The sequence below is a fragment of the Lepidochelys kempii genome, chromosome 8, assembly GCF_965140265.1.
Source record: "Lepidochelys kempii isolate rLepKem1 chromosome 8, rLepKem1.hap2, whole genome shotgun sequence".
Taxonomy (NCBI): Eukaryota; Metazoa; Chordata; order Testudines; family Cheloniidae; genus Lepidochelys; species Lepidochelys kempii.
The window spans coordinates 79,685,964-79,713,755 of NC_133263.1; the positions used below are offsets into that span (position 1 = coordinate 79,685,964).

General features: G+C 42.4%; 1 protein-coding gene across 1 annotated transcript; it reads right to left on the bottom strand.

Annotated features, from left to right (window-relative positions):
• On the bottom strand, positions 1-27,792 carry SAMD13 (sterile alpha motif domain containing 13). Its single transcript, XM_073358304.1, has 5 exons — positions 27,621-27,792; positions 25,412-25,489; positions 20,318-20,402; positions 9,641-9,752; positions 1-806 (listed from the first exon to the last, which is right to left on the bottom strand). The coding sequence occupies exons 1-5, from the start codon at positions 27,790-27,792 to the stop codon at positions 663-665; spliced, it is 591 nt and encodes a 196-aa protein (XP_073214405.1). The 3' UTR covers positions 1-662.

A 27,792-nucleotide genomic window follows, 5' to 3' on the forward strand; every position in this document is an offset into this window, starting at 1 on the left:
CATTACTTAGAACTGTGAATAAAACTGGGTGAAAACAAGCTGAAAATATGACCACCACCAAAATACACAACCAAGCTTCACCTCTTAGGAAGGCCTTCTGCTATAAAAGGTGCTATGTTAATTGTACGTACAGCTTTAAACATTGCAATATACCACAAATAAACCTTAATAAGGTCAAAAATACGACCCTTTGCAGAAAGGGGTGAGTTGGCAAATCCCAATCCAGTCACACAAGTTACAAGGAGCAGTAACTTCAGTAGATATTTGAAATCAGAATCTACTTCTGCTTCCTCTCCCCAAATATATGTAAACTTTTAATAGTACTTTAAGTAATTCTTGAAGATTAACCTCTTGTTTGGCTTAGAAACGAAGAACTCCCTTTCTTCACTTTTTGTTCAGAATCTGATTTAATCATTTCAATGTATTCTGTTTAGGGAGCTGCAAGAGAAAATCATTATGTACCATGTGAAAATCCACACCATCCCTCTCAGTTCAGTCATAGTACAGTATATTGCCAAATCTATCCAATGGGATATATATCATTTCCATTTGGTTTAAATTCTTAAGACATATATTCTCTCTTTACAAAGTTCCATCCTATGAAACCAAATTGTTTATTTATTGTTATTCGAGGCACAACAGGACCCCAATTAGACCATTCGCTATAAAGAATTGTTCTTTAGATGTTGTGTCTGTAGAGGTTTTACGTGATATTCATAGATTTTCAGAGCTGGCCCCAGTTTTAACGCAAGTCCAGTCAATACATCATTTCTTGTCATCAGTAACAATGATTTGCCGTCAATTTCCTAGAAAAAGAATTAATGCGTAATTAAGGGTAACGTACACATCTAAAAGATTACAAAACTATTCTCAACAGACAGGAGTATACTAAAGACGATCATTCATGAAGAACAGGAATACTATGCTCTATTTTTTCATAAACTGTAAACATCTGTAAACAAATGATGACATCTGCCAATGGGCTGATTTTCAAAAGTGCTCACCCCCTGCAGCAGCTATTGACTTCAGCACCTCTAGAAATCACGCTATTTATTCAGGTGTCTAACTAGAAGCATCCGCATTTGAAATTTTTCCCAGTTATTTGTTTCAAATTCACAGATGCAGGAAAATGTTTTAATTATTAGGTACAGCAGGAAGGGTGGTCTTGTGGCTAACACAGTGACCTGCGGTGCAGAAGATCTGAGTTCAAGTCTCAGCTCTGCCATAGATTGTTTTGTGTGATCTTTGGCAAGTCACTTGATCTTCCATGCCTTTTAAAAGACAGTAATAATATTTCCTTTCTCCCTTGATTTGTCTGCCCTGTCTATTTAGAGTGTATGTCACTCTGGTGTTTTTGAAAATCCCACCCCAAAACCTGAGGCCACTTTTAAAAATGTGCCTTTAAGTGACTTCTCTAAGGTCAGAGCCAGGAATGGAATCCACATCCCTTGAGTCTCCGTCCTGTGCTTTCAACACAAGACCACCCCTCCCCTCACAGTACTGCAGTCAGGGCTTAATTTGTGCCAGGGCTTGCCAGGGCTGAGCCGTGGAACCTCTTGGCTTGGCAGTTCATAGGCCCAGCACCTCTGGGCTTGCTGCATCAGTTATGCATATAAATAAATTGCTTGAGCCCCAGCACCTCTTTCATTACAATTAAGCACTGACTGCAATGGTACTGTGTGGCACATCCACAGAATGCAAACTACAGCTATAAGGCTCTATACATGCATCAAAGAAGCATAATGAGCAATATTTTTCTCGCATCACATGGTGTAGCTGGAGTGCTTTCTGAGGTCAGCAAGTCCCAGAGAAGTTTATAGCTTTACACAGTTTGCCTACACTGTTTTATGTTCTTTTTTCCACAAAAACAACAGCATTTACTGATTTAGAATGTGTTAGGAAATAACTTAGACCCAGTTCACTCCCTCTAATCATTGCTATTTGCCTATAATATACATAGCTAGTTATCAAAATGTACTAAGCTGCCAGCATTTAGGTGAAGCAAGAAAACAATCCAGAAATGCAATGTTGTTTTGCATTTACATCTTCCAGTGCTACATTTTTCCTTACTAATTGAAATGAACAAAGTTTGTCCTGAGAATGTTAACTTCAGAGCAAATTAACCATTGGGTTCACAATTCAAACAAAAAGGAAAAACATAAGATTCATGCTAGTGGAAGTATTGATTGGCCTGAACTCTGATCATTCTTCACTTTGGATAACTATTATTAAATGCAAAGTGCACAGAGAATTCACAACAATTTTATAGACAAAATATATGCATTAATGATAGCCCGAGAATTAACCGACAAGTCTATGGCACCCACACATAACTTTGGAAGAACTGTTTATAAATATTTTCAATTAGGACGCAGCAAACCAAAAATAGATTTTGGTTGAAACTTCCCCCGCACCCTCATTACTCTGGTTAATCCCTCAAATGAAATTCATCATAATTTAATATTTCTGACAAATGTGTGTTTTCAACAACTCATTATCCAAGTACAGTAGCTGCCTCTTACCAATTGTTGAGAATTTTAATGGTCAATAATGGTTTCTACTCTTTCTTCTCCATTCATCACAATCCTCTTTGTAGTGATTTTGATGCCATTAACTATTTTGCTGGCCGTTATGACTGATTTGAAGTTGCCTTTCCCACTGTTGTTCAGTGATGTGATGGAGGATGAAGAGCAGCCCCCAACTCGCTGGGAACCAAATGAAGTAAATCCAGTCCCTGAAATAGGAGACACTCCAGCAATAGAGACAGAGTATCCTTCACCACTTCTGCTTCGTCTTCCATGGAGTCCTCGCTGAATGCCAGAAATTCCATCAAGTAGATCATCCCAGAGTTTCACTGTAAAGGAGTCCATTCCTCTCAACACATCTGTGTGTGGGCTACTGAATGGGAATTCAGAATCAAAGTGACTCCCACCCCTGCCTTTCTCTCTAACTCTACCTTTTTCTCCACCTTCACCTCTACCTCTTCTGTCTTTTCCACTTATACCTTCTTCACTAGACATGTCATAGACATCCCGTTTTTTGGCATCAGATAAAACCTCATATGCCTGAGAGACTTCTATGAATTTCCTCTCTGCTGCCTCTCTGTTCTCTGGGTTTTTATCAGGGTGCACCTTCAATGCCAGTTTTCGGTATGCCTTTTTAATGTCATCTGCAGAGGCATTTCTTTGAATACCTAGAATGTCATAATAATTCACCATCTTGTCAAGATGTTCTTAGCAGCAAAATTCAGCCTCTGTCCTCAGCAACCATTGGCAATCCAGTGAAATTCCTCTTGGCACTCTCTCTGTCCTTCAAGTTTAATATGGTTGAGTAATATCACAAATTTTTAAAAGGAAAACATGTTTATATTAAAATGATTTACAAAATGTCTCTCTGTGCTCCTCCATGTTTTTGTTAAGGTATCTTCATTAGAGAGAGACATGGAAAACTAGCTATTTTCCAACCAACAGTCTGCTTTCAAGATAGCTATGAAGAGGCCTTTGTTGGAGGGGGGATTGTGACATCAGAGATAAATCAGCTAATAACCATGCTGAGGACTTTAGTTCATTTGCATACTGCAATCTCATTGCTTAAGGTGCTGTGACAGTGGTTATGAAGGGCCAAATTTAGCATTATTTAAATATAATCCTCTGGCTACATGACAGCCATAAATATTATTATTGTTTTTGGTAGCTGGCACTGAAAGTTTTGCTTTATCTGTTAAATATACAAAGTCATAACACATGGCAAAGGGTTACATGCATCAAGTCACCCATACACACCAGCTGCATTGTCAGGACAGGCATCCTAGCAAAGCTCTTCGAATTCCGCCTTGCGATGTGTTTTAGTCTATTTTAGTGTCTTGCTCTTTGAGCCAATTGTTCAGAATGTTTATGGCTCATATTTTCTGTCTTGGTATTTTGCATCTTCCTACTTATCTAATTCCCCTCTATCCCCAACTCCCTCATAGTTACAATAACCCGTTCCCTGCTAATTTGCTATTTTCACTGTTTTATAGTAATTTCTTCCACTGAAATCGACTTACATCCACTGAAATCGGAGAGATATTAAGATTTAATAATACCAGCAGAAGTATAATCACCTTATAATCAACCACTTACACTAGCATTCACAATATACAGTTTTTTAAAAATGTCTTTTTCCTCATCTGAGAAAGACAAGGGGGGGGTGAGGTAATATCTTTTATTGGACCAACTTCTGTTGGTGGAAGGGACAGGCGTTTGAGCTTCACAGAGCTCTTCCTCAGATCTTTTTCCTCATCTGTAAGACATGTTCAGGTTTTAAAGCAGCTTGGAGCCATTTATCAGTGTATTTTATGGATGAGATGTATTATACATCTCATTACAAAGAAGTGTGGACTCAGTTACAATTATGCAAAAGGTGGGATTTGAGAACAAAGAAAGCGATCATATTTTCCAACAATTCCCTAATACATATGTTGTAGCTAACCACTATACAAAAGAATGACCCATGTGTTCCCTCTACTTAATGGAAGCAGTTCAGTGGAGAACCATTTTCTATGGCAAAGGTAAGGCAAGGGGTTATGTGGGACACTTCCCTCCACACACACAGTCACTTTCCCCCTTCAAATGTGTGTGGCTCGGGATGAAGGGAGAGAAATGCATTATATGCATGCCTAGCGTGACCAGATAGCAAGTGTGAAAAATCGGGACTGGCGGTGGTGGGTAATAGGTGTCTATATAAGACAAAGCCCCAAATTTCGGGACTGTCCCTATAAAATAGGGACATCTGGTCACTGTATGCATGCCTGCCCATTCCTGCCCTCAGGCGAGTACATAAGTAAGGGTGGAAAGTCCTGAAATAGCATTAACTCCTGGTGCAATCTCACAGAGGATAGCCAGGGGGCAGAAGCCAATGCCAGCAGAGTTAGTGATCCCTCTGTGTTGCCATAGCTGGGTTCCTGATGATAAAGATCTGAGGAGCCTTAGAGATCCAACAATTAATAGAAACACACACCAATAAATGGAACCTTATGAACTAGCAGCTTTCCTCCCAAAAGCACCACAGCGGTCCTACCTTCATCATAACAAAAATAGCACTTAGCACTTCTAAGCTGCTTTCCATCAGGTGATCTCAGAAGCTCTGCAGATATTAGTGAGAGTTGGCCTCACAAGAGTGTAGGAAAGTTGGCAATTATTACTGCTGCATTATTGACAAGGCAACTAAGGCACAGAAAGAGTAAGATTCTTGACTGAACTCACCCAGGCACGACTGTCAGAGGAAGAAAAGTCAGAGCCCCTGACTTCTCAGACTGTCTCTTTCTTAATTGTAAAACCAACCTTCCTGGGGTGGTGGAAAGGAGTCCCAGGTGATGTTCTTGATGGTGTTAGAGAAGTAATAGACTCAGTCAAATCTGTTGTCTGTCTGATTACTCATCTTTAAATGTAAAATATGCTGAACAGTTAGCTGCAGCTGTAGAAAGAGGCTCCTTGAGCCCTTCCAGAGAATTACCCAAAACAAGGCTTTTTTTCCCCACAAGAATGAGACTAAATTTAGCCACCGGCTGCACTCATAAATCATAATCAGTTGGGATTTTATTTCTCAGGCTTTAAGGTCAGCTAGATTAACTCAGTAGCAAGAAGCTAATTTTATTCCTTTTTGAATGCCACTTTTTTTTTTTTTTTTTGGAAAGCCTGCATTTCATTTTAGCACTGGATGGCTCTATGCCAAATAAAGAAGGCTAGAACAGAATTTTGATAGGCTTCTTGTCTGTGAGAGGAAGAGTTTAGAGCTGCAACGTTTGAAATGCTTTATGGAGGTGATGGATGGGGTGAGAGACAGAAGTTTAGAGCCACCTCCATTAAATGACCAAAGTCTTTTAGTGCAAAGGTTTCAGGTACATCAGAATGTAACAGGTAAAGAGGCAGCCTACAGGTCCTGAAATCTGTTAAACCTTTGCTAAAACATGCATGTTATAAATATATCTTTTAAGCCAAATTAAAAAGGGGGTTGCTGAATTGTATGATTTTTTTAAAATATGGTTTATATATATGTTACATTTACATATGTTACACTTATAAAAAGATTCCAGATCTCTATCCTCCCCTTCAAAATTGTTCTTATCAGCTGCAAAAAGCATTGATTTTGCAAAAATGTAAACCAAGCAAAGAAAAGAGGCAGAAATAGAATGTCGAGAAGAGATTATTACTATGCAGTTTTTACAGTTGTAATTTCTATCTGGCCAATATTTTGTAATTTATCAGATCCTGAACTAAATGAAATAAGCAGCTTTTAAGAAAAACATCTCCTCGAAGGATGCAGAGAATAAAAATACAACTGTTTCCAAGTAGATACATTCCCATATCTTCATTATGGAGAGAAGATTTTCACAGAAGACATTTTTCAGAGTAACAGCCGTGTTAGTCTGTATTCGCAAAAAGAAAAGGAGTACTTGTGGCACCTTAGAGACTAACCAATTTATTTGAGCATGAGCTTTCATGAGCTACAGCTCACTTCATCGGATGCATACCGTGGAAACTGCAGCAGACTTTATATACACACAGAGAATATGAAACAATACCTCCTCCCACCCCACTGTCCTGCTGGTAATAGCTTATCTAAAATGATCATCAGGTTGGGCCATTTCCAGCACAAATCCAGGTTTTCTCACCCTCCACCCCCCCACACAAATTCACTCTCCTGATGGTGATAGCCCATCCAAAGTGACATTGACAGAAGACATTGTTATTTATTTGTTCTTTTGTTAAAAGACATTTTGGCCCAGATGTTCAAACTTGGGTGCTCTAGGATCTCATCTCCAGAAGTACTAAGCACCCACAGATGTCATTCACCCTGAGTTATGACTGCTCAGCATTCTGGAAAATCAGGGCAATTATCTAGGTGCCTAAATATGAATTTCGGTGCCTAACTTTGAGCACCCAAGTTGGAACATTTGGGTCTCAGTGATCAGGAATGGTGCCAGACTAACAGACCTGGAGATGTATGTTCTCTGGCTACAAAAGAGGCAGGCACATCACAGGCAGTTCTAGTGCAAATTTCCCTTCGCTACCCCACTGTTGCTCCTCAGCTGTGTGCAACTAGCCCAGTTTCAATGGCCCATTCAGTCTAACTTCACAGCTGACAGACTGCCAGCAAGTGTGTCAGCCAATTCCAGGAATGATGATGATGGTTATGTGGATGCTTGTCCACTCGATACAAGACAGACTAAACTCATTCCACATGGACCAATGACTTTCGGTCATTGTTGTGACTTTTGTTGGTACTGAACCATGAAACAGTAATCTGTAGGAGAAAGGATCCATATTGCATTACCGGCTTACTGAGTGATCAGTCCCTCGCTATCTTTTTCATTGATTCTTCCTCAATGATCCTTCCCTGTCACATCAAGACAGCTACTGTGGAACCTTTCATCCAAGGGGGAAGTGTCACCTTTGGTTTCACTGCTTCTACTCAGATGGCAGAAATGCTGTAGGAGTAGGCTGTTCCAGCAATCACCTTGTTTCCCCTGAGATAAAAAGCATACCAGTGTCTTGTGCCTCCTCTCCAGCAGCCCAACAAGTGAAGAACCAACATCTTTCTCAAGGCAATTACAGGCCGGTAAGCCTGACTTCAGTACCAGGTAAACTGGTTGAAACTATAGTAAAGTACAGAATTGTCAGACACCTACATGAACATAATTTGTTGGGGAAGAGTCAACATGGTTTTTGAAAAGGGAAATCACGCCTCACCAATCTGCTAGAATTCTTTGAGGGGGTCAACAAGCATGTGGACAAGGGGGATCCAGTGGATATAGTGCACTTAAATGTTCAGAAAGCCTTTGACAAGGTCCCTCACCAAAGGCTCTTAAGCAAAGTAAGCTATCATGGGATAAGAGGGAAGATCCTCTCATGGATCAGTAACTGGCTAAAAGGTAGGAAACAAAGGATAGGAATAAATGGTCACTTTTCAGAATGGAGAGAGGTAAATAGTGGTGTCCTCCAGGGGTTGGTACTGGGTCCAGTACTACTCAACATGTTCATAAATGATCTGGACAAAGGGATAAAGGGTGAGGTGAAGATACAAAACTACTCAAGATAGTTCAGTCCAAAGCAGACTGTGAAGAGCTACAAAGGGATCTCACAAAACTGGATGACTGGACAACAAAATGGCAGATGAAATTCAATGTTGATAAATGCAAAATAATGCACATTGGAAAACAATCTCAACTATACTTATAAAATGATGGGGTCTAAATTAGCTGTTACCACTCAAGAAAGAGATCTTGGAATAATTGTGGATAGTTCTCTGAAAACAACCAATCAATGTGCAGAGGCAGTCAAAAAAGCAAACAGAATGCTGGGAATCATTAAGAAAGAGATAAGTAACAACACAGAAAATCTCATATTGCCTCTATGTAAATCCATTGTCTGCCAACATCTTGAAATTGCGTGCAGATGTGGTCTCCCCGTCTGAAAAAAGATACATTGGAATTGAAAAAGTTTCAGAAAAGGGCAATGAAAATTATTAGGGGTATGGAACAGCTTACGTATGAGGAGAGATTAACAAGATTGGAACTTTTCAGTTTAGAAAAGAGATGACTAATGGGTGATACGATAGAGGTCTATAAAATCATGACTGATGTGCAGAAAGTAAATAAGGAAGTATTTACTTCTTCTAATAACATAAGAACTAGGGGGTCACCAAATGAAATTAAATAGGCAGCAGGTTTAAAACAAATAAAAGGAAGTTATTTCTTCACACAACGCACAGTCAACCTGCTGAACTCCTTGCCACAGGATGTTGTGAAGGCCAAGACTATAACAGGGTTCAAAAAGGAACTAGATAAATTCACGGAGGATAGGTCCATCACTGGCTATTAACCAGAATAGGCAGGGATGGTGTCCCGAGCCGCTGTTTGCCAGAAACTGGGAATGGGTGACAGGGGATGGATCACGTGATGATTACCTGTTCTGTTCCCTCTGGGGCACCTGGCATTGGCCACTGTGGAAGACAGAAGAGTGGGCTAGATGGACCTTTGGTCTGACCCAATATGGCCATTCTTACGTTCATGTAGCAGAGCAATGTGCTGTTGCTATGCAAGAAAGCCACTGCTTTCCCGCTACTTTCAATTCCTCTGTTTTCTGATTACTTGTAACCTTTCCTCAAGGAAACCTTTCCTCAAACCAAGACAGCAAGACTCCCAGGCCAAAAAGCAGCATGCAACTGAACTTGTGGACATAACTCTTTGATAGCACCTTCCCTCAGAGGAATTCAGCATTTTATAAACATTAACAAAATTATCCTCCCCACAACCTCAGGAGGTAGGGAAGTACTATTCCCATTTTACATATGGTGAAGCTTAGGCACAGAGCGTTTAAGCAACTTTCCTGAGATCACACAGAAAGGGCTGTGGCCAAGCCAGGAATAGATCTCAGATTCTTCAGCTCCCAGTCTAATGCTTTGATCACAAGAGCAGCCTTCCTCCAGCTACAGTGCATGTCCTGTAAAATGAGGATATTGTTTAAAGATAATAAAAAGTTGTCACCCAGAATGTTCCCTTTCTGGGAGATTTACCATGCACTAACTTTTGTACAACCAGCCCGTATAATGAAAACGTGAGGGGTCAAAGGGCAGTGACAGTCAATCCAAACCGATTTACCTGTTCTTGAAAAGCATTGGCTTGTTCTTCAAATCCTGCTGTTCTGAAGTAATTTACGACATCAGTGACAGCCCAGTCAGCAGGGTCAGGAGGTCTCCCATTCTCTACTGAACTACAAAATGCAAATTTAGACAGGTAATCACTATGTGTGCGCTTATTATATGCTGCTTCTGTGTATGCAGCCCACTTACTTTCCCCCAGAGGGAGGCATCCTCCAGGACCCTCTTAAAGAAATGACAGTCACTCACATTCTTCCCCACTTCAAAGACCCAGTGTCAAGAACACCAGAGAAAGGCTGGATACCTCTTCCTTGAGAATACATTATTGCTAGTCCTCAAATTGGCCAGAAGGGGTCAGTAGAGACTCCTCCTCATGTAGGGGCTGAACATGCTGCCTTCACAGCTCTCCCCAGCCTCCTACTGGCCTTGGAGCACAAGACCTACCAAGTTTGGGGTTGAACACCAGTCTCCCAAGACTTTGTTTGCTATTTGTTTTCTCCTACCAAACTCTGTTCAGGCGATTTCAGTATTTTGTATTCAGTCTCTTTCTACACAAACTCTCTTATGAATCAGGGATGCATCTGCACCATTAAGCACTCTACATGCTCCCATTATCCAAGTCTTTCAACATTGCCTTTAAGACTTAAATCTATGGATTTTCTAATCAGCTAAGAATCCTAGAAAACATCTGTTAAACACAGTCAGAACTGATTCCTTTCTGTGGCTGACCTCAGCCAATTGCTTTCAGCAGCATCAGAAACAACAAATCATTCAGAATGTTACCCATTAGTTATTAATTCAGAGTGATTCCAGACAGCATTGCTTAACCTTAACCTACCTTCTTATCTCAGATAACCTTTTTGGCTCTGCAAGTTGTTAGTAAAACCTGCACATAACTAGCTTGACTCTGGCTTTCATCCAGTAATTTAAGGAGATGAACAGCAAGCAGTCACACACAGGAAACACCTGCTTTTATCAAATGCTTCTACAGCTACAGCTTTCAATGTACAAAAGAAGTTCAGCAACAGATATTCTCCATTTTAACTGTGCCATCCCTGTCAATAGCTCAGTTGTAGCATCAATAAGGAAATAACAAGAACTAATTTATGTATATTTTTCTGAAATCAGGCGAAACACTTCCACGGTCTCAAATGATCTAAAGGGACTCCCAAGAGGGAAACAGAGCTACAGTCAAAGGTCTTTATAATACATATTTTGAATATGAATATAAATAATTAGAAGCCAAAATTCAGCCTTTACATACGTGGCCCAAGATTTCATTGTAACCATTGGGATTTGCATGCATGTGTCCCAGGGCAGAAATCTGGCCCAGAGACTTACTGCTCTAGCTTCCTTTAGTTTGGACACGAAAGACAAGGACATTTACAGTATCTTTCATCTCTGGGCAGTCTTTAACCCTGGAGTCTAATCCCAGGTGCACAGCACATATATGTATATCTGTTTATTTATAATTCACTCGTCACTATGGAATGCAAAGGCTCTCAAAGTTTATGTGAACATACAAGTACTCAACAAGACTGTACGATCTATTGGAGTGGATTTAGACACTTAAAAAATTAATTCTCTTGCTTCACTTTTCCTTCTCTCGTCTCTTCCTGCATCTGTCTATACTGAGCTATGCTTGGATTGCTAATAGGGAAAGCAATGCCAAGGTGGTGAATCTTGCATCTGACATCAACACTCATGAGGTTCAGGATCACTGTGATGGAAGGGAGCTCCTGCTGCCGAAAAGGTCTAGTCCCTGCCCTGATGAGTCCTACTCTTATAATAGCAAAGGCCAAGTCCATTTTGGGCCTTGACAGTCAGGATTCAAGTTGTAGATTGTGGCCAGTATTGGACAGAGTCAAAACAGCATGCTGAGCTGAGCTGGGTAATGTGCTCAGGAGATTGATTTTGGCCTGTTCTTTCAAAGGTTCCTCTTCCCACTATCACCACTTCCATCTTGCCCGGGCTTAGTCAAGCAGCAACGCTAGACCACTGTGTGTTTCAGAGGGGCAGGAAGATCGATTTCACTGAAAGAGGCGGTGATCATCTCTGTCAGCACAGGGTCCACGGTCTCCTAACTGCTTTTCACCAGCCACAAAGAACAGGAGCATAATTGTGGATGGTGGCTCAAACCTCACTGAGCGCTTTGGGGGTCTCCCAGTTGTGTGACTGGCTGTTGCTTCTCCTCGGAATCCTGGGGTCTGTATTTGTATGTGACAACAGAATTCTGGAACTTTGGAGTTGCATGGTAACATTGCTTGTACATTAGCATTTTAGCCCCTTTAAAACATTTTCTGTCATTCATTAAATATAATACAAAAGCATTCCACAGCAATGACCCCAAAACCACAGTAAGTTAAGGGCCAGGCTGAGAGCCCTTCACAAACAGACCCACTGATTTCAATGGGGCTACTTGTGGACTAAGATACTATTCACTGCAAGCAAAGGATTTGCTAACCAGGATCAGTACTGCAGAATACTTGTAGTATTTCTGTTAAATACAGAATTCATTTTAGTTTAAGATTTTTCTTGTTGTTCAAATTGTGATGCTTAAATCCTGAAATATACTATAAAAATCTATGTCCACTCAACATTCACAAAGGCACTGTAATTTGTAGGAGTGGAGTTTATAAGTATTACACAAATCTCTGCATTTTCCCCAAGGTGCAGAATATTCCTCTCACATCACATTTACAATCTGCGTCATCATTCCACTTAAAATAAAAATTGAGCATTAAAAAAGTATAGTGAATTTTAAAAGTGCTTAATTTTCCATATTCTTTCTATATAGCAAACGAAAGATTTAATGTGGAAAAATGCCTATTAAAATTTTGTTTACTAACAAATATGTTTTAATTTCAAGCTTATTGTACTTCAAGGCATGTTTTAAAACATCTTTATTTTTAGGTTTTAGTTCTCCATGCTATTGCTCTTACAGTACAGGAAATATTTACGCATAATGGTCCAGACTCATGCCAGGTATAAATACTTCAATGGAGCTACACTGGTGACTAACTTGTCCTAATAAATGCATGCTCCTGCCTCACAAGTAGCAGCCTCTTGCGGGACCTCAAGTGAGAGGTGGTTTCAAAAATTACGGAACTTAAAGCTTGGGAGGAGTGTGGCGGAATCCAGTTGAGTCTGGCTGGATTTGTAACCTTTTCTCTTGGCTCCCAGACTGTGGATTGAACAGCTTCCTCATTGCCTTATTATTGTGCAAAGCTCAATTCTTTAGACAAGGAAAGAGAATGTCTGAGAATCATAACTTAAGCCATAAATACGTGTTTATGTCCGGCCCACAGAGTGCCTTAAAAGCTTAAAGGGGCTGGCGTTTTATGATCTGACAGGTTGAACTGCCAGGTACCAGATGCACTGATTACGAATAAAGTTGTGGCCTGCTTGCTTTTCACCACTGTCTGTGTGTTGTGCCTTTATTGCCATCATGTGGTGGAAGCAGAAAGTTCTGGAAAGATACAGCAGTATCTTGAAAAAACAGCTTTTACTAAAGCTATTTATAACCTCCTTAACATAGTGCCAAATGCTTATTTTGTACATCAGCGCACGCACGCTGTATACATTCACTTAGAAACCACAGCTCCTGTTCAATTGAATTACATTACCCACCAGCTTTAAATAGCCACCTTCAGTTAGTAGCTGAGCCTCTATCATTTGAGCCAAAAGGGAAAATACATTAAATATAAGCTGTCCTTGTTTTGATTACTTTCCCCCTGCAACACACATGGTAAAGGTGAAGCTGCTAATTGAGGGTGGTTTCTGAATGGACATACAGGTATGATCCATGTATAGTTACTGCATAAGTGTATATTGCTGTGCTGTAACCAATGCTTAAAGTAGATCTCAATAGGAGGGGAAGCTCACCAGTTTTGATAGCTGTCATCAAAGGTCTTGATGTTACGTGGTAATAAGGTGTTACATCATCATCTTGTAGCGATGAGATGCAGCACGGGGGGAGAGATTAGGAACCATTTATCTACCTGGCTTTATATCATGCCCATCACTGTGCAGTCTATTTCCTTTGGAGGAAATAAGAAGGAATGTGTCTGAAAGCAGTTTATGTCCCCAAGCAGCAGGCTTGCAGCCAACCAAGCCGAAGTATGTTTCTGTGTGTGTACATGCATGCATGCAGCTTATTGTTCCCACCCAGTGTCACTATTTAGATTTGACCAGGGTGAAGAACCTGCACCGATGTCAAAAGGAATAAAAATAGCAGGTTGTGGAGGTTTTTAGACAGGAAAGTTGGAAATACATTATTTCAGACAAGACATTGCACCAAATGCATGCATCATCTCCATCTGTCATCATCTCTGGATAGGAGGAGAAGCCAGCAGGGGAACAGAACTCTCTCTAGAACAAGTGGATAGGTGCCTCCCAGCTGGGACACTTCTCCCATTAGGCTGCTGTGCCTCGCACTGGCAGGAAACCCGGAAGCCCCAGGCAGGTACCTGGCCCGCCTACTACCCTTCTTCTAATCCCCTGCCTAAACAGTTCTCACCTCCTCAACAAAGGAGGAGCTCCCCCCATGCTATCTCCTTTGTTAATCCCTGGTTGTAAGGATGGAAGGTGCTGTGTAACTACAACTTTAGATGCTTACTCTCAGCATTTGTACAAATACAAATTCATGAAAGTTCTATATGAATAGCAAACAAAGAAGAAAAGAAAAGTGCAATGAACTGCAAAGATTAAGGCCCAGAATTTTAAAGGTAGGTAGGCATTGCTGTGCTCAGCAGTGCAACACCTAAATGATTTAGGAGCCTGAATTTCATATTCAAAAGGGATTTATGAACATCTACTGTCAATGGGATTTATGCTCCTGAGGAGTTTCAGAGTAACAGCCCTGTTAGTCTGTATTCGCAAAAAGAAAAGGAGGACTCGTGGCACCTTAGAGACGAACCAATTTATTTGAGCATGAGCTTTCGCGTCCGATGAAGTGAGCTGTAGCTCACGAAAGCTCATGCTCAAATAAACTGGTTCGTCTCTAAGGTGCCACAAGTCCTCCTGTTCTTTTTGCTCCTGAGGAGGCAGATTCACTTAGGGTGACCAGATAGCAAGTAAGAAAAATAGGGATGGGGGGTAATTGGCACCTATACAAGAAAAATCCCCAAATATCAGGACTGTCCCTATAAAATCAGGACATCTGGTCCCCCTAGATTCACTACAGATTGGAGAACAGCCTGGCCAGTGGCAGCATCTACCCTAGGAGCATGCATAACAGCACCGTGTTGGGAAAAGGCGCATACAGGTGACCAGGTGGTGCGTTGCAAATGTCTGTGATGGATAAGTTCTTAAGTAGGGCTATAGAAGTGGACTGTGCCCTAGTGGAATGAACAGTGACTGTAGGTGGCGATGCATTCCCAAAGCTTTGTAACATGCTAAAATGCATCCTGAAATCCATTTAGATAGTGTTTGGGTGGAAACTGAACATCCCGTCACTCTCTCTGAGAAGGCGACAATCTGGGAGAAGCTCTGAAGAGGTTACTTCTATCAGGATAAAAGGCAAGAGCTCTTCTCATGTCCAAAATGTGAAGATTGGTTTGCTCCCATGAGGCACTTTTATGTGGAAGTCTAATGAAACCTTACGTAAGAAACAAGAATGGGGATATAAGGTTACCTTGTCCTGGTAGAATACTGTGTACAGTGGATCAGCCATAAGTACTCCCAGTTCCCCTACCCTTCTGGCCAAGCTGATGACTGAGACACTCTGTATCTCAGGAGAACACCCTGCACCCCCATGTTCACTGTTATAATATGATTGTGTGGTATCCAATGCAAAGTTTGTCATGTCGGGTGTCTTTGGAAGGCTCATGATGCACGGAGCATTGTTGTTATAGTAATGTTATAGGTTGTAATTTCATGTATATAGTTATGAGGCTGAAAATGTGTCCTCATGGCTTAAAACAAGCCCAGGCAAAACTCTCCAGGAACAGAGAGGCAGTTCATACCTCCTCAGGGCATGTATGGGACAAACCCAGCCCAGCTCACAGGAACAAAGGACACCGGCCTAGGCAGCATCAAAGGATCTGTTGGACTCTCGAGTGAGTCACCCCCCTTCCCTTGGTCAGTTTGGGATTATGATGAGGTAATGCTCATCTGACCCTGAAGGGTGGGAGGCAAAGCCAAGAGGGAAGAAAGAACATGATAAAAGAGAGGGAGGTTTGCCATGCTCTTCCTCTCTCTTCCACCTCCAGCTACAGGCATCACCACCATGCGACTGAAGCAATGTTCCTGGGAACATGTGGTACGGATTTCACCTTGACCAAGTCTAGTTTGTTAAGTTTAGCACTAGAAAGCACTTTATCTTTATTTCTGTTGTAACCATTTTTGACTTTAATGCCTGGAACTTGTAGTCACTTTCTGTAGTTAAATAAACTTGCTTCATTCTTTAAACAAAAACTAATCCAGTGTTGTGTTTAAACTGAATTGTGCAGGTAACTCTCCACTTAAAGTAACAAACTGTTGGATACTGATGCACTTACAGGGGCAACAGACCTAAAATATCTGAACTGTCCAGGAGAGGGCTGGACAGTGCAGAACACACATTTTGGGTGAAAATTCAGGACTGAATTCAATTGGCCTGTCAGATAAATTGCTCCGATGTCTACGTAATGGGCGATGCACCAGGCTCTGTGCACGGAGACTTGGATCTTTCTCCTCCTTGGCAATTTACGTGGTAAATAGACAGTTCTGTAGACTGTCATTATTTTGACTCAGAGAATCTTTGATCTTGGGTAGGCAGTGCTAGCAAGCATATCAAACTGTTCTGAGTTTGAGGATGCTGATGGAGCAAGACTCCTGGGGTCAAGGTTTGCCTTGAGCTGAAAGTGGGTACCCTCACCTAACGCGGAGGCAAGTAGTGATGAACTTTGTGGGAGATCAGAGCAAGAATGGAACTCCCACATAGAGCTTGTAGGGGTCTCTCAACAAGTTGTGAGAGTTGACGACTCTATTAGGAACAGACAGCTTGTGCTTGTTGGGACAGTAGACAGATTTGAACCAGGCTTGAAGACACCAAAAGTCCAGTCTTGCATGGAGTGTCATAAGCTGCCATCTGTCCCAAAAGTTTAAGGGCTTGCTGTGGTTTGGGGTCTCTGATGTAGTGTAGCAATGAGACTGACTTTGAGGGGAACCTGTCTGGGGGGCAGGTACGCTCTGGCAGCTGTAGTCTAGCGTGACTCCAATACAGTCTATGTGTGGAGTGGTATTAAGGCAGACTTTTCTGAATAGAGATGAAGGGCCAGAGAGTGGAAGAAGGGTAGGCCCTTGTTGGTTGCTGACTATACCTAAAGGAAGAAGCAACCCTTGAAGAGTGAGTCATCCATATAGAGGAGGATGACGATTCTCATTTGTCGAAGATGCACTGTGATGACGAAGAGGATTTTTGTGAAGACTCTCTTGTTGGATGAAAGGCCAAAGGAAAGAACCCAGTGCTGGCAATGGTTGTTGCCCACAACAAACCATAAGACTCATCAGTGAGCTGGATTACTAGCCATATGGAAATATGCATCTTGGAAGTTGAGGGCGACAAACAATCCCTTTGGATCTAGTGAAGGTACAATTGCTGCTAGTTGAGGAATATCTCTTGCAACTGAGAAGGTGAGGGGTTTAAGCTCTTTATCGTGAACGGTCCATCTAGACCAGTACTATTTATTTTGTTAGCAGTGTTGACCACTAGAGAGTTTCAGGGGAATGGGAGAAAAAGATACTCTGAACGCTTGGCTGGTACTTAGTAGTTTTTGTTAGCCCTCTTGCAGGTAGGCAGGATGGTCACTAGAGTTTGTTATATTGTACAGGCTGGTAACAGTAGAGCATCATTGCTAGGCAAGACAATTTTTCCTTGAGGGGAGGGAAGCAAATCAGGGGGTGCTGAGGTTCCTATATCTCCTCCAAGGGGATCTGCAGGGCCTCCGATATTCTCTTCATTATCTCTTGGAAGGTCTTGAAGTCATCTGCATAGGATGATGGAGGGGGCATAACAGCCCTATCTGTTGAGGAGAGGACTTCACTGATGGAGATACCTCCTCCTCCTCTGACCTTAACTCCTGTGCCCCAGGAGGGTCTGGCTGGGGAAGAGGGTCCCCAGGTACCAGTGGCTGTTGTTCCTGGTGAGTCCCATTGCATGACAGCAGTCTATATAGCTGATCACTATAAGGGGCCTGCCACGGCGTGCGCTACTCACCGCTTGAGGCGCCTCCTCCTGATTGCTCTGGGGATTAGCTCTTTCCAGGTCCAAGGCCCCCTTCTGCTGCTCACTGCACACCCTGCTGCCGCTCTCGCTCCCAGGTGTTACTCAAGGTGCTCTGCCTTCATGGCTTGGCCCGCCGGTCTGGTCACTATAGTCCTCCTGTTCCAGGGTATCAAAGTTTTTCCTTACAGTCTCAAGCAGTCTTCTCATTCCCAATGGTGCCACTACCCTAGCGGCTGGTAGGGGAACCCAGGCCTGCCCTCTATTCCAGGTTCCAGCTCAGGGACCCTCTGATCAGCCGCCAAGGCCTGCACCATCCTGAACCTTGCTGTCTTTTCCCTGAGCCTTTCTTACTCCTCCTGGCTCCCCCGTCTGGGTTTGCCACCCAAACCCCTTCCTCCCAGGGATTAACTGCAGACTAAATTCTATAGCTCCAAACATGCCTCCCTTCCCAACCGGAGTAACTGCAGACTACTTCCTGCAACCCCTTTCTGCTACCAGCTCCCTGGCTTCATAGAAGCCCCGCCTGCTCCTGTATAGGTGAGCTTACCATAATTAAGGCTTTCCTTTCAGCCTAACTATTCCCCCAGCTTGCAGCCTAATAGAGTTAATTGGCCCCCTGGCCTACATTAACCCCTTCAGGACGAGTATGGGGAACATGCCCCATCACAGAGCCCCAGGGTTCACAAGCTCACTATGGTGAGGTCCTCACAAGGTTGACGGGACAACTGGTTCCTGGGATATACCTAGGGGAGAGGGAAGCTGGAATGGGAAGATGGTGGAGTCTTGAATGGAAGTGTGTGTGTCTGAGAAGGTATCATCCCTGCCTCCAGTGGAGGAGCTAAGGGAGTCATTACCAAAGGCTGCATCGGTACTGGAAGCCTAGGTGATGCCCGCTGTCTCATTGTATCTGTGGCTGAGTCTTTGTTTAGTAGTGTGGCAACACCGGGGGATATGTCGGCTCTGGGGGGTAGGTTGGTACCAGCAGGACATTCCTCTCAGTAGCCCTCAGCAAGAGAGATTCAGGATCTTCAATGACTTGGAGATCCTTGTTAGAGAGGAATCTGATCGGTACCAGTGATCCTGGGCATTGTTCCTCAAAATGAAGTATGTTGAATGACACCAGAGATGATATAGATGGCCAGTCTGTACACTCTTTAGGACCTGAGGAAAACAGTACCAGAACAGGGGCCAAGAGGAATCTGTGTTTGGAGGACTCCAATCCAGGTACCCACGATGGTGCTGCACAAGGATGCTGGAAGTCTTTTCAGTGGTACCAGCATGTTGATACTGGAAGGGGTGGAAGCCTTGGCAGTACCCATACTGGGATGCAGGGTTTCCTTGCTCTCTGGCCTTTGGGGTGACTTTGCCTTTCTTTCAGGTTTCCTGTCAGGAGAATGGTAGTTTTCATTTTTAGAAGGCTTTGAAGCCTCTGAAGCTGCCCATTGGTCTATGTTTATCAGAGCCAGAACCAAAGAAGCTAGAGCACCCTTAGAGGCTGAGGCTGATGTACTGAGGGGGATGTTCAAAGCCCGAAGAGCCCTCCATAAGAAGTAGTTTCAATCTGTCCCCCTTTAGCTTCCTGGATCTGCTCTTGAAGCTGAAGCAGACCTTACCCTTTGATGGGATGTAAGATGCACCGAGGCAGCTGGAATGCCCATCGCTGAGGGGGAAATACCTGTGGCAGGTCTGGCAGGGTTTGTAGCCTGGGGTTTCGGGTATAACCTATGTAGGAAAAAAGGCCACAAACCAGCAGAGGTCAAGGGTGGTGGAGGCCCTGATCGCAAACAAAAGAAGTGTGGGATGAACCCACCCCCACCCCAGAAAGCACAATTATGTGCTAGAAATTAAAATAAGAAAACAGCAAAGTAAATAAAGAAAAAACAAGCAAGCCGGATTAAGGCTAGCAAGCGAACACTGATATTCCGACTGAAGCCGCAAGGGGCTGAGAAGGAACTGGAGCAGTGACAGCTCAGTCCCACCCTATATACCTCTGGACCAGAGCATCAGGATGGGTAGGGCACAGGTGCAGATCCATGGGCACTGCTGATGAAAAATTTCCAATCGAAAATGCACGGGCACACACGCACCTGGAGTGAAGTACCCATAGGGACAATTACTCAAAGAAGAACAAAGCATTTCCCCCCACAGACCATTATGAACTTGACATGATCAGGTACACAGTGCATATTTGCTTTATGTTTGTTTTCACATGCAGAGTGCAGAAAGGAATTCCGTAACAGTCTTGGTTGAAAAGAACCCAGCAGGATGCCCCCTTTAACCAATGTAAGGTCTGAGACCTCTGTTTCCCAGCTGGAATGCAATAAAGACAACGGCAAATGGGGAAAGCTTGCAAACCCATAAATACACCGGTTCCCTCCACCCCCAGCCATGAAAAGTAATGGAGGAATTAAAACTAAAACCAAAATTTCTTTGTTGTCTACATATAACATACCCCAGGAATTCACTTACTTTTTGACATCCAGAGCGCCATTCTCCTTGTTTTCCATGTCAACAGACAGCATGGAGAGGGTTGAGGTTTCTTTAAGTTCAGCAACTAATCAATAAGGAGGGGGAGGGAAGAGAGGTGTTTAATAATCAGTAAATACAAAAGAGAAATATAATGTAACAGAAATGAGTGTTCTCCTGCACAAGACCACCTTCCCTTTGGAGAGAAAAAGTGCAGTCAGGGCCCTGCTTTCCTCAGAAGCTGGACAAAGCTGATATCTTATAAACTAGGAAAAGCTGATGAGCAAACACCAGAGGTGCTCTCTGCTCTACAGACAAGGACTGAACATTCAATTTGAGCCTTTTCCAAAATAAGTGCTTTTTAATACCTATTTATAGGGTTTTCTATGCCCCCCTCCCATTACTCTAGCATCTCACCTATGTGTATAGAATTTATTCTCACAACATCCCTGTGAGAAAGGAAGCATCGGTGCCCCACTTTACAGGTAGGGAACTTTGGTACAGACGAGCTGGGTGATTTACCCAAGGTTACCCAGGAGGTTTGTGGCAGAACCAGGAATTAAATCCAAGTCTGCTGAAGCCTACTTCTGTGCCTTACCCACACAACTATCCTTCCTGAGCTAGTCGAGCGTCTTCAGTAGCTGTAGTGAGTGCAGAGGAGAGAAGTGGGGACTCAAGGTTAGAGTGAAATTGAAGAAAATCCAATTTGTTCTCCCTTCTTCCCCACCCTGTGCGGGGATATTTTCGCAGTACATATTTTTGCACCATTATCATGTTCATGGGAGAAGTGCGGGGGTGACCCAAGACTTTTCCCCCCAGCAACTCACTCCTGTTTCACAGAGCACTGGGTAACTAACTAAATATTCAAGATGTTCTTGTTGTGGCATTAATGGATGCCTATGACATGTCACAGAGAAGAAGAAAAGAATGGGAAATCATTAAATCCATGTAAAGTTTACAAAAATCTAGGATATAAATTAACGTTTAAAAACACCTTTTGAAAAACCATTACTATATTTAATATATAATTAACAGGATGCAGAACACCAAATACAACTATTACAAACTCATCAAAAAGGTGTTTCTTTCTGTACTGTAGATCAGATCATTTAATACAATTCCCCCCAATCACGTCTCACTCCATCTAAGGAGATTACTGCAAAATGACAAGTGCAACAATTATACTATTCGCAAAATGTTCTCCCGGATACAGTGAAACAAGATTAAAAGAAACAAGCTTAAAAGAAGAAATAAAGCTGCAGGTGTGTGGTATTTTCATTTACAGCACACACAGACAAAAACTTGCAGTTTTTAATTACTGAGATGATCTGTTGAGAGTTGCTTTCTTTTTTTGCAATATACAAGGAAAGATTTTGGAAACTGAGTTACACACATTCACCATTTTATAAGCATCTCAGAAATCATTCACTAGGCAACGTTACACCACATTGTCATTTTTCTAGGAAAAAAGTAAAAAAGAAAAACCTACCTACAAGCAACTAAAACAAATCATTTTTACAAGCTTATCAAGAACAGCAAAAGAACCCCCAAGGATTTCTTTCATAAAGTAGGCTGGCAAAGGAATTCAATAAGGAGGTACAATTTGACACAGTGAAATAAGATCAGGCTGGCTCAGAGCCAGCATGACGTTAGGAACCACATACAAGCTGCACCAACTGCCTTCTGTTTCATGGCTGACTTTTTAAAGACACAGTGTTCTGCCAGCTCACTTTAGCTAAATACCCTCAGCATAATTATTTAATGCTATAAATCACACGTCTCCTGCCGCAGAATCCACTTAACAACTGCCTTGTAAAAGAGCCACAACTCTTTTGAAATTAATGAGTCTTTCCCCCTGCCCTCTTTTATTAAACAACTGCTTCCTCACAACTGCTTACACTGTTAAATATTCATAAGCAGTTTCCAACTAATTTAACCTGAGTGAAAATAAAGAGAGAGCACATTTCAGATGTTGCAGGAACAAATATGCTGCTGAGGGTCTAACAACCCTTTATTTCTAAAACCCTTATTTCTAATATTTGCCCTTGGAAAGAACCTCAGAGGGTCCAGTTTAAGCAATTTCTTTTTCAGGAAAGAGTTCCTGCAAAGAGAGCAGAAAATCTTCCCAAATCATTATATGGGGGAGTAATACATTTAACATTCAGTGTAAGATTCATGATTTGCTTCTTGGGACCTCGACACTGTAAACCTTTCCCACCCACCCCTACTACCAAACGCAATGTATTTAGTAACAATAAATTCTGTTAGGAGCAACTTTGCTCAAACTGTAAAGTAGCTGATCCAAGGAAACTTTTATGGAAAGTGGAAACAATTAGGGCTGGGAAGGTTAGTCACTGACTTCATAAATGAGTTCACTTAATAACACAAGGGACAGAATACTCCAGCCTTAAGCACACACCCAGAAATCGTAAGTGCCACCTAATTTCCTTTGAAATCTGTGCACTTCTGGTTCAGCATGAAAAACAAAGAAGTTTGAATGGAAGGGCACAGACTGTCAGAAGGGTACCACAATTGTGCTGCTGACGGGATCAGACAAAGGCAAGAAATGAAAGAAGAAACTCAGGGGGATAAATTCATTCAGTTGATTCGTACCTTATTTCACAAGTTGGTTCACTGATGTCAATGAGACTACTTGTAGAGTAAAATACTTCTCACTGTGACTACAAGTGGCTGAGTCTGGTCCAATGAGAAGCAAAACCAGGCAATTTTCCATAGCCATCAGCATGTTCTATCTATGCTACAATCATCTTATTTTAATTTCTCCCCCTAAACTTTTCAAGCAGGACATACAGTGACAGAGATTGTTTAGGTGGCTCCGCTAACCACTGCTTACACCACTGCAAATCTAAACTAACTTTCCTGGTTTTAGGAGTCTTTCAGTTGTGAAGAAATGTTTGCTTTTATGTAGATTAAATGACTGGCAGTGCATGAGGGGAAAAAACCCCAACTACGTACTGTTTGGCTGCATTAACATATTGCGGAATTCCCTCGCACTGCTTCTCAGCTATGACCCAAAGGGGTTTAAACACAAATTGAGCATGAGTTCACCTTTGACAGTCTGGGCTAGCACAGATCCAGGCATCTATTTGATACAGATTTTCTCCTATGCCAAACCTCTTAAAATTATATCCATTCAATTCAAATCCTGCCAGGGTCAGGAATGACAGAAGGAAATCATTACTATTTGATGGCTGCTTAGAAACTTACAAAGTAAGAGGGAGGCCTCTCGCTGATTTCCAACGGACAGCCCATGACTTCATGAAACAACTACCGCAGCTAACACCGACAGGTGTCCCTGCTGGCAGTCTCAAAAAGAAGAGGCCGAGACTGACTATGAAGAACCTCTGCTCAATTCATACTCCAAAGATGGTCCCTCCAGAGCAGTCCTGATGCACTCTGGCTGTGTAGTAAGGGGGAAATTTTGCACTACTGTTATCTGTGCCATAAATAGTATGTGAATGGCGTACTGTGGTCTCCAGGCTATTAATCTGACATCTTCATGAACACTCCAGTCATTGAAAACATGGTATTAGTGGTTTTGGCCAAAGTATTGTATGCAAGAGTTAAAGTTCATTTCCCTGGCAATTTCACTTTGCCTGCATTATGCAATGACAGGTAAATAAACAAAGCACACACAAACCATTCAAACAGTACAATTTTGTGTTAAGACACTGCAAGCAGTGGTGGTACATGCTTTTTTGGTGTTTTAGAATTTATTTAGAATAAATATATATAGACAGATAAATCAAATGGAATAACAGACACTTATGGGGCAGTGTTACACAGCAAAAGAACCCACCGCCATTTCACATCTCACTTAATGTACTGGAAAATGTGGCATAAATACGTGTTTGTTAGTTTAGCTACACAAAGCAATTCTCTTTGTTTCTCAAAAAGTGAGAAAGTTCTCAATGAGGACACTTTGAATTTGCTGTTTTGGGTGGTTTCTAACTTTGGTAACAAAACTGACATTTGAGGATACAAATATCAGGCAGCTATTCCCTCACAACCTCTCATTCCTTCCATCATGCTGTTCAATTAATCCTTAGAGTCTTTAAAATAAAGTTCACACTGCACATGTGTTCTGCCTAAAAGTCCTTTAAAAGCAGAGATATGAATCCAATACATTAATGGCCTATGGAAGAGTTCGATGCTGAGCCCTAATCCCCAGGTTCTGTTGTTTTTAATCAGTTATGAGGTAAGTTAATTCAATTAACAAGGAGATACCGCTGGAGAAATATTGCAGGAGAGGGTGCGAGCAGGCAGGGGACGGATATGGAGCCTTGTTGGACTGTTTGGCTTCTGTTACTGGTGAAAGGTATTTTCCAGGCCACACTGGGAATGAAGTGAAACTAGGCAGTTCTCCGTTCCATGCCATGGAGTCAGTCCGAGGTGGCCCTAAGTTTATGTTATCTGCACAAGATCAAACATTCAGAAATCTGTGCAGACATACATTTATTAATATCCAAATGTCGGCTTTCTACTGACAAGCTTTCCATGTTCCTGGAAGCGTTTGCAGTACAAGAAAACCAAATACCTCACACACATGCATGGCAGCAAAGTGCAGCAATCCTTTAGTGGAAGAGAGAGATGCTGGAATTTAGATCTGGGAGAGCAAGATAGAGCCAGATGTCTTTTCTTTTGCAATGACATGGGGGAGAAAATATCAGCAAATTTGTTCAAAGGGAAAATCAAGTGAAACAAAAAATCAAATCACTTTCACTTTGGAACTTCAGTTTTCTGCTGGACTAACTAGGCAAACTTCTCTTGAAAGAATGAAACAATTAGTGTTAAGCCATGTGGAATGTAAACTCTTAAGAGTGTGATAATCTCCTCCTTTATTCTTCTTTTTAAAAATGATGCATGATCCTTTTTGAGCTCATCTTCAATCCAGCAGCAAGTCCTGGCTCTCCACACAGGACTGTTGAAAGTTGCTCTAAATATACTTTAGGGCAAAGCATGCATTTTTAAGGAAGCTGCTGAGGGGAGGAATATAGCAGTAACTGAATCAGAAGAAGGAAACTGAATATTAAAAAAATCCCATTCCCTCTGAAGTGCCCAGCAGACCTCACTTACCTTTCTTCATAGCCAGCAAAAGGCTGTCTTCCTCCAACACAGCTGCACCCACATGCAGAGTTCCAAATAGAAGATGCTCTGGCCAATCACAGACAATCTGTCAGGTAGTGTGGCATTCTGGGAGCCGTAGTCCATAACTCCAGAGCAAGAGTAGCCTTCTAGATTTTACTGTCACTATGAGATCTCAATAAAAATATGTAGACCTACATCTGAGACTCACTAGTTGGGAAGGAGACTTCCTCCATGCTGCATTAATTTTTAAAGCATTGATTAAAGGGGCAGGGAACCTGATTTACTCTTTGTTTGTAAACAACCTAGTAAATTAGAACTGTATAAGTTACTTTTACTATGACTACTTAAAATACACTTATGATCATGGAATAAATGATGATAAAACAGACTGGGACTCCAGGAATGGAGGATTTTGCTCTGTGTTCGTCAACTGGATATTTAAAATCTTCTTATTGGTTTTCCTTATACGTCCTTGCAGTTAGACAGGAGACACACCCCACAAATTAGGAGTTTAACAAAAGAAGAGCAAAAATGCTCAGAGATTTTATCCAAACTTAAAAAGAAGGCAAAAATCCCAAATTCCCCTTCTTAATAAGAATCTTCCACAACCCTATAGAAGATGAAAAATATCTGACGGTGAAGAAATCATCTGGCAGTTTTGTTGTTGTTAAAATTAATTCTTGCCAGGACGTAGATGGCCATTTGAAAGTGGCACAGATTTAGGCCAATCCATTGCCAGTCTACCTGCATAATATCCATAATTATCTCTTAGATCATTAATAGCAAAAAAAAAAAAAAGTGAGAATTCACACAACCTGCTTTCTCATCCCCCTCCAAACTCTCTGTTCTCTGGCTCTAAATATTCATTAACTTGCCAAGAAGGGGCTGTATTTCCCCCTCAACTTCCCACTTTCCTGTAGTTTGATTATCATTTCTTAATTGCATTAGGATAGAATCTGTTACTTACCTTGGCACACAGCTTTGAGATTTTAACCTGGTTTGCCTTGCCCTACCATGCCTTCACAAATGTTAATGTCCCAAGCCGCACATGCCATTACATGTGCCAGGATCAAAAACTGCTGTTCCCGAATTGGACAAAGAGGTCACTGTAGAGAAGCATGAGCCACCCTCTCTTCCCTGAGGTCCCCTCCTGGCTGAGTGTTGAGCTGCGGCTAAGCAGGTGTGTGTAATATGCTGGCTAAAAGCCAATGGCAGCAGAGATGTCAGTGGTTTTGAAAGGCACTTCTCAAGTAGAAAACGTGTGAAGAATACAGTAGTGTAACTTGCACAAATCTGGCATTCAGCTGGCCTTTATAATGAGTGCAAACGTATACACCAAGGCCCTGATCCAGAAAAGTTCATTATGTGCTTAGGATGCTCCCATGCTTAAAGTTAAGTATGTGCTTATAATGTGTTGCTGGGTCAGGGCTTAAGGTCATCTACTCTGATTCACACTCTGTGCAGCTACTTCAATGGAGTGACACCGGGTGTAAATTAGGGCAGAAGGGAAGAGGTTTTGAAGGAACAGCAATGAACAGGTGCATTCTGGGGTGCAATCTAGACTAGTAAGGGGTTGTATCACCACCTGCCCAGCAACCTGGCTGTCTTACAATGCCTTGCTGCTCCCAACTAGGGTGACCACCTTTTCAAAAGGCGAAAGTGGGACACATGCAGGAGCCCCGTCCCCTCTGTGGCCTGCCCCTGCTCCTCCTCTTCCCTCTGAGGCCCCGCACTCTGTCCAGGCTGGAAGCCAGAGCCAGGCTGTGGTCAGAGCTGCCCAAGGAGCCCGGGCCACTGTGGGGAGCCCCCAGATCCTCTGCCTCCCCTGGGTCGGGGGCTGGGGTGACTGAGAGCAAGCTCCTGACCTGTATCCCCATTCCCCAGGGTGCGCCCCCCAGGGAAGGTGGAATGTCCGGTACACCCCACAGAGGCCCAGGCTCCCTGAGCAGCTCTTACTACTGCCCTGCTCCTGGCTTGGCCAGGAAGCAGGGCCTTGTGGGGGGAGAGGCCTCGTGGTGAGGGGAGGCTAAGGCCCACCTCAGTTAACCCCCTCCTCCCTCCTGAAGAGGCTGGTGCCACCCCTGAGCTTTGGGCGGTTTATTACGAGATTATTATGATGGCGTGTTTGGTGTGAATATAAGTGTGCATTCAGTCCCAGAAGAATAAAAAGGAAAGGGGCTCCGGCTATATCTTACACCTGTTTTGTTGGTGTTGGAAGGATTACGCACAAGGGAGTGTCTTGTCCCCCTATTCCTTCTCAACTTTTCTTGAGACAATTGTTGCTGTTTCTCTTCTTTCCCATCCATTTTCTCTCTCATTTCTCTTTCCTGTCTATTCTCCTCTTTCGGTCTTTCATCTTGTCTACTCAT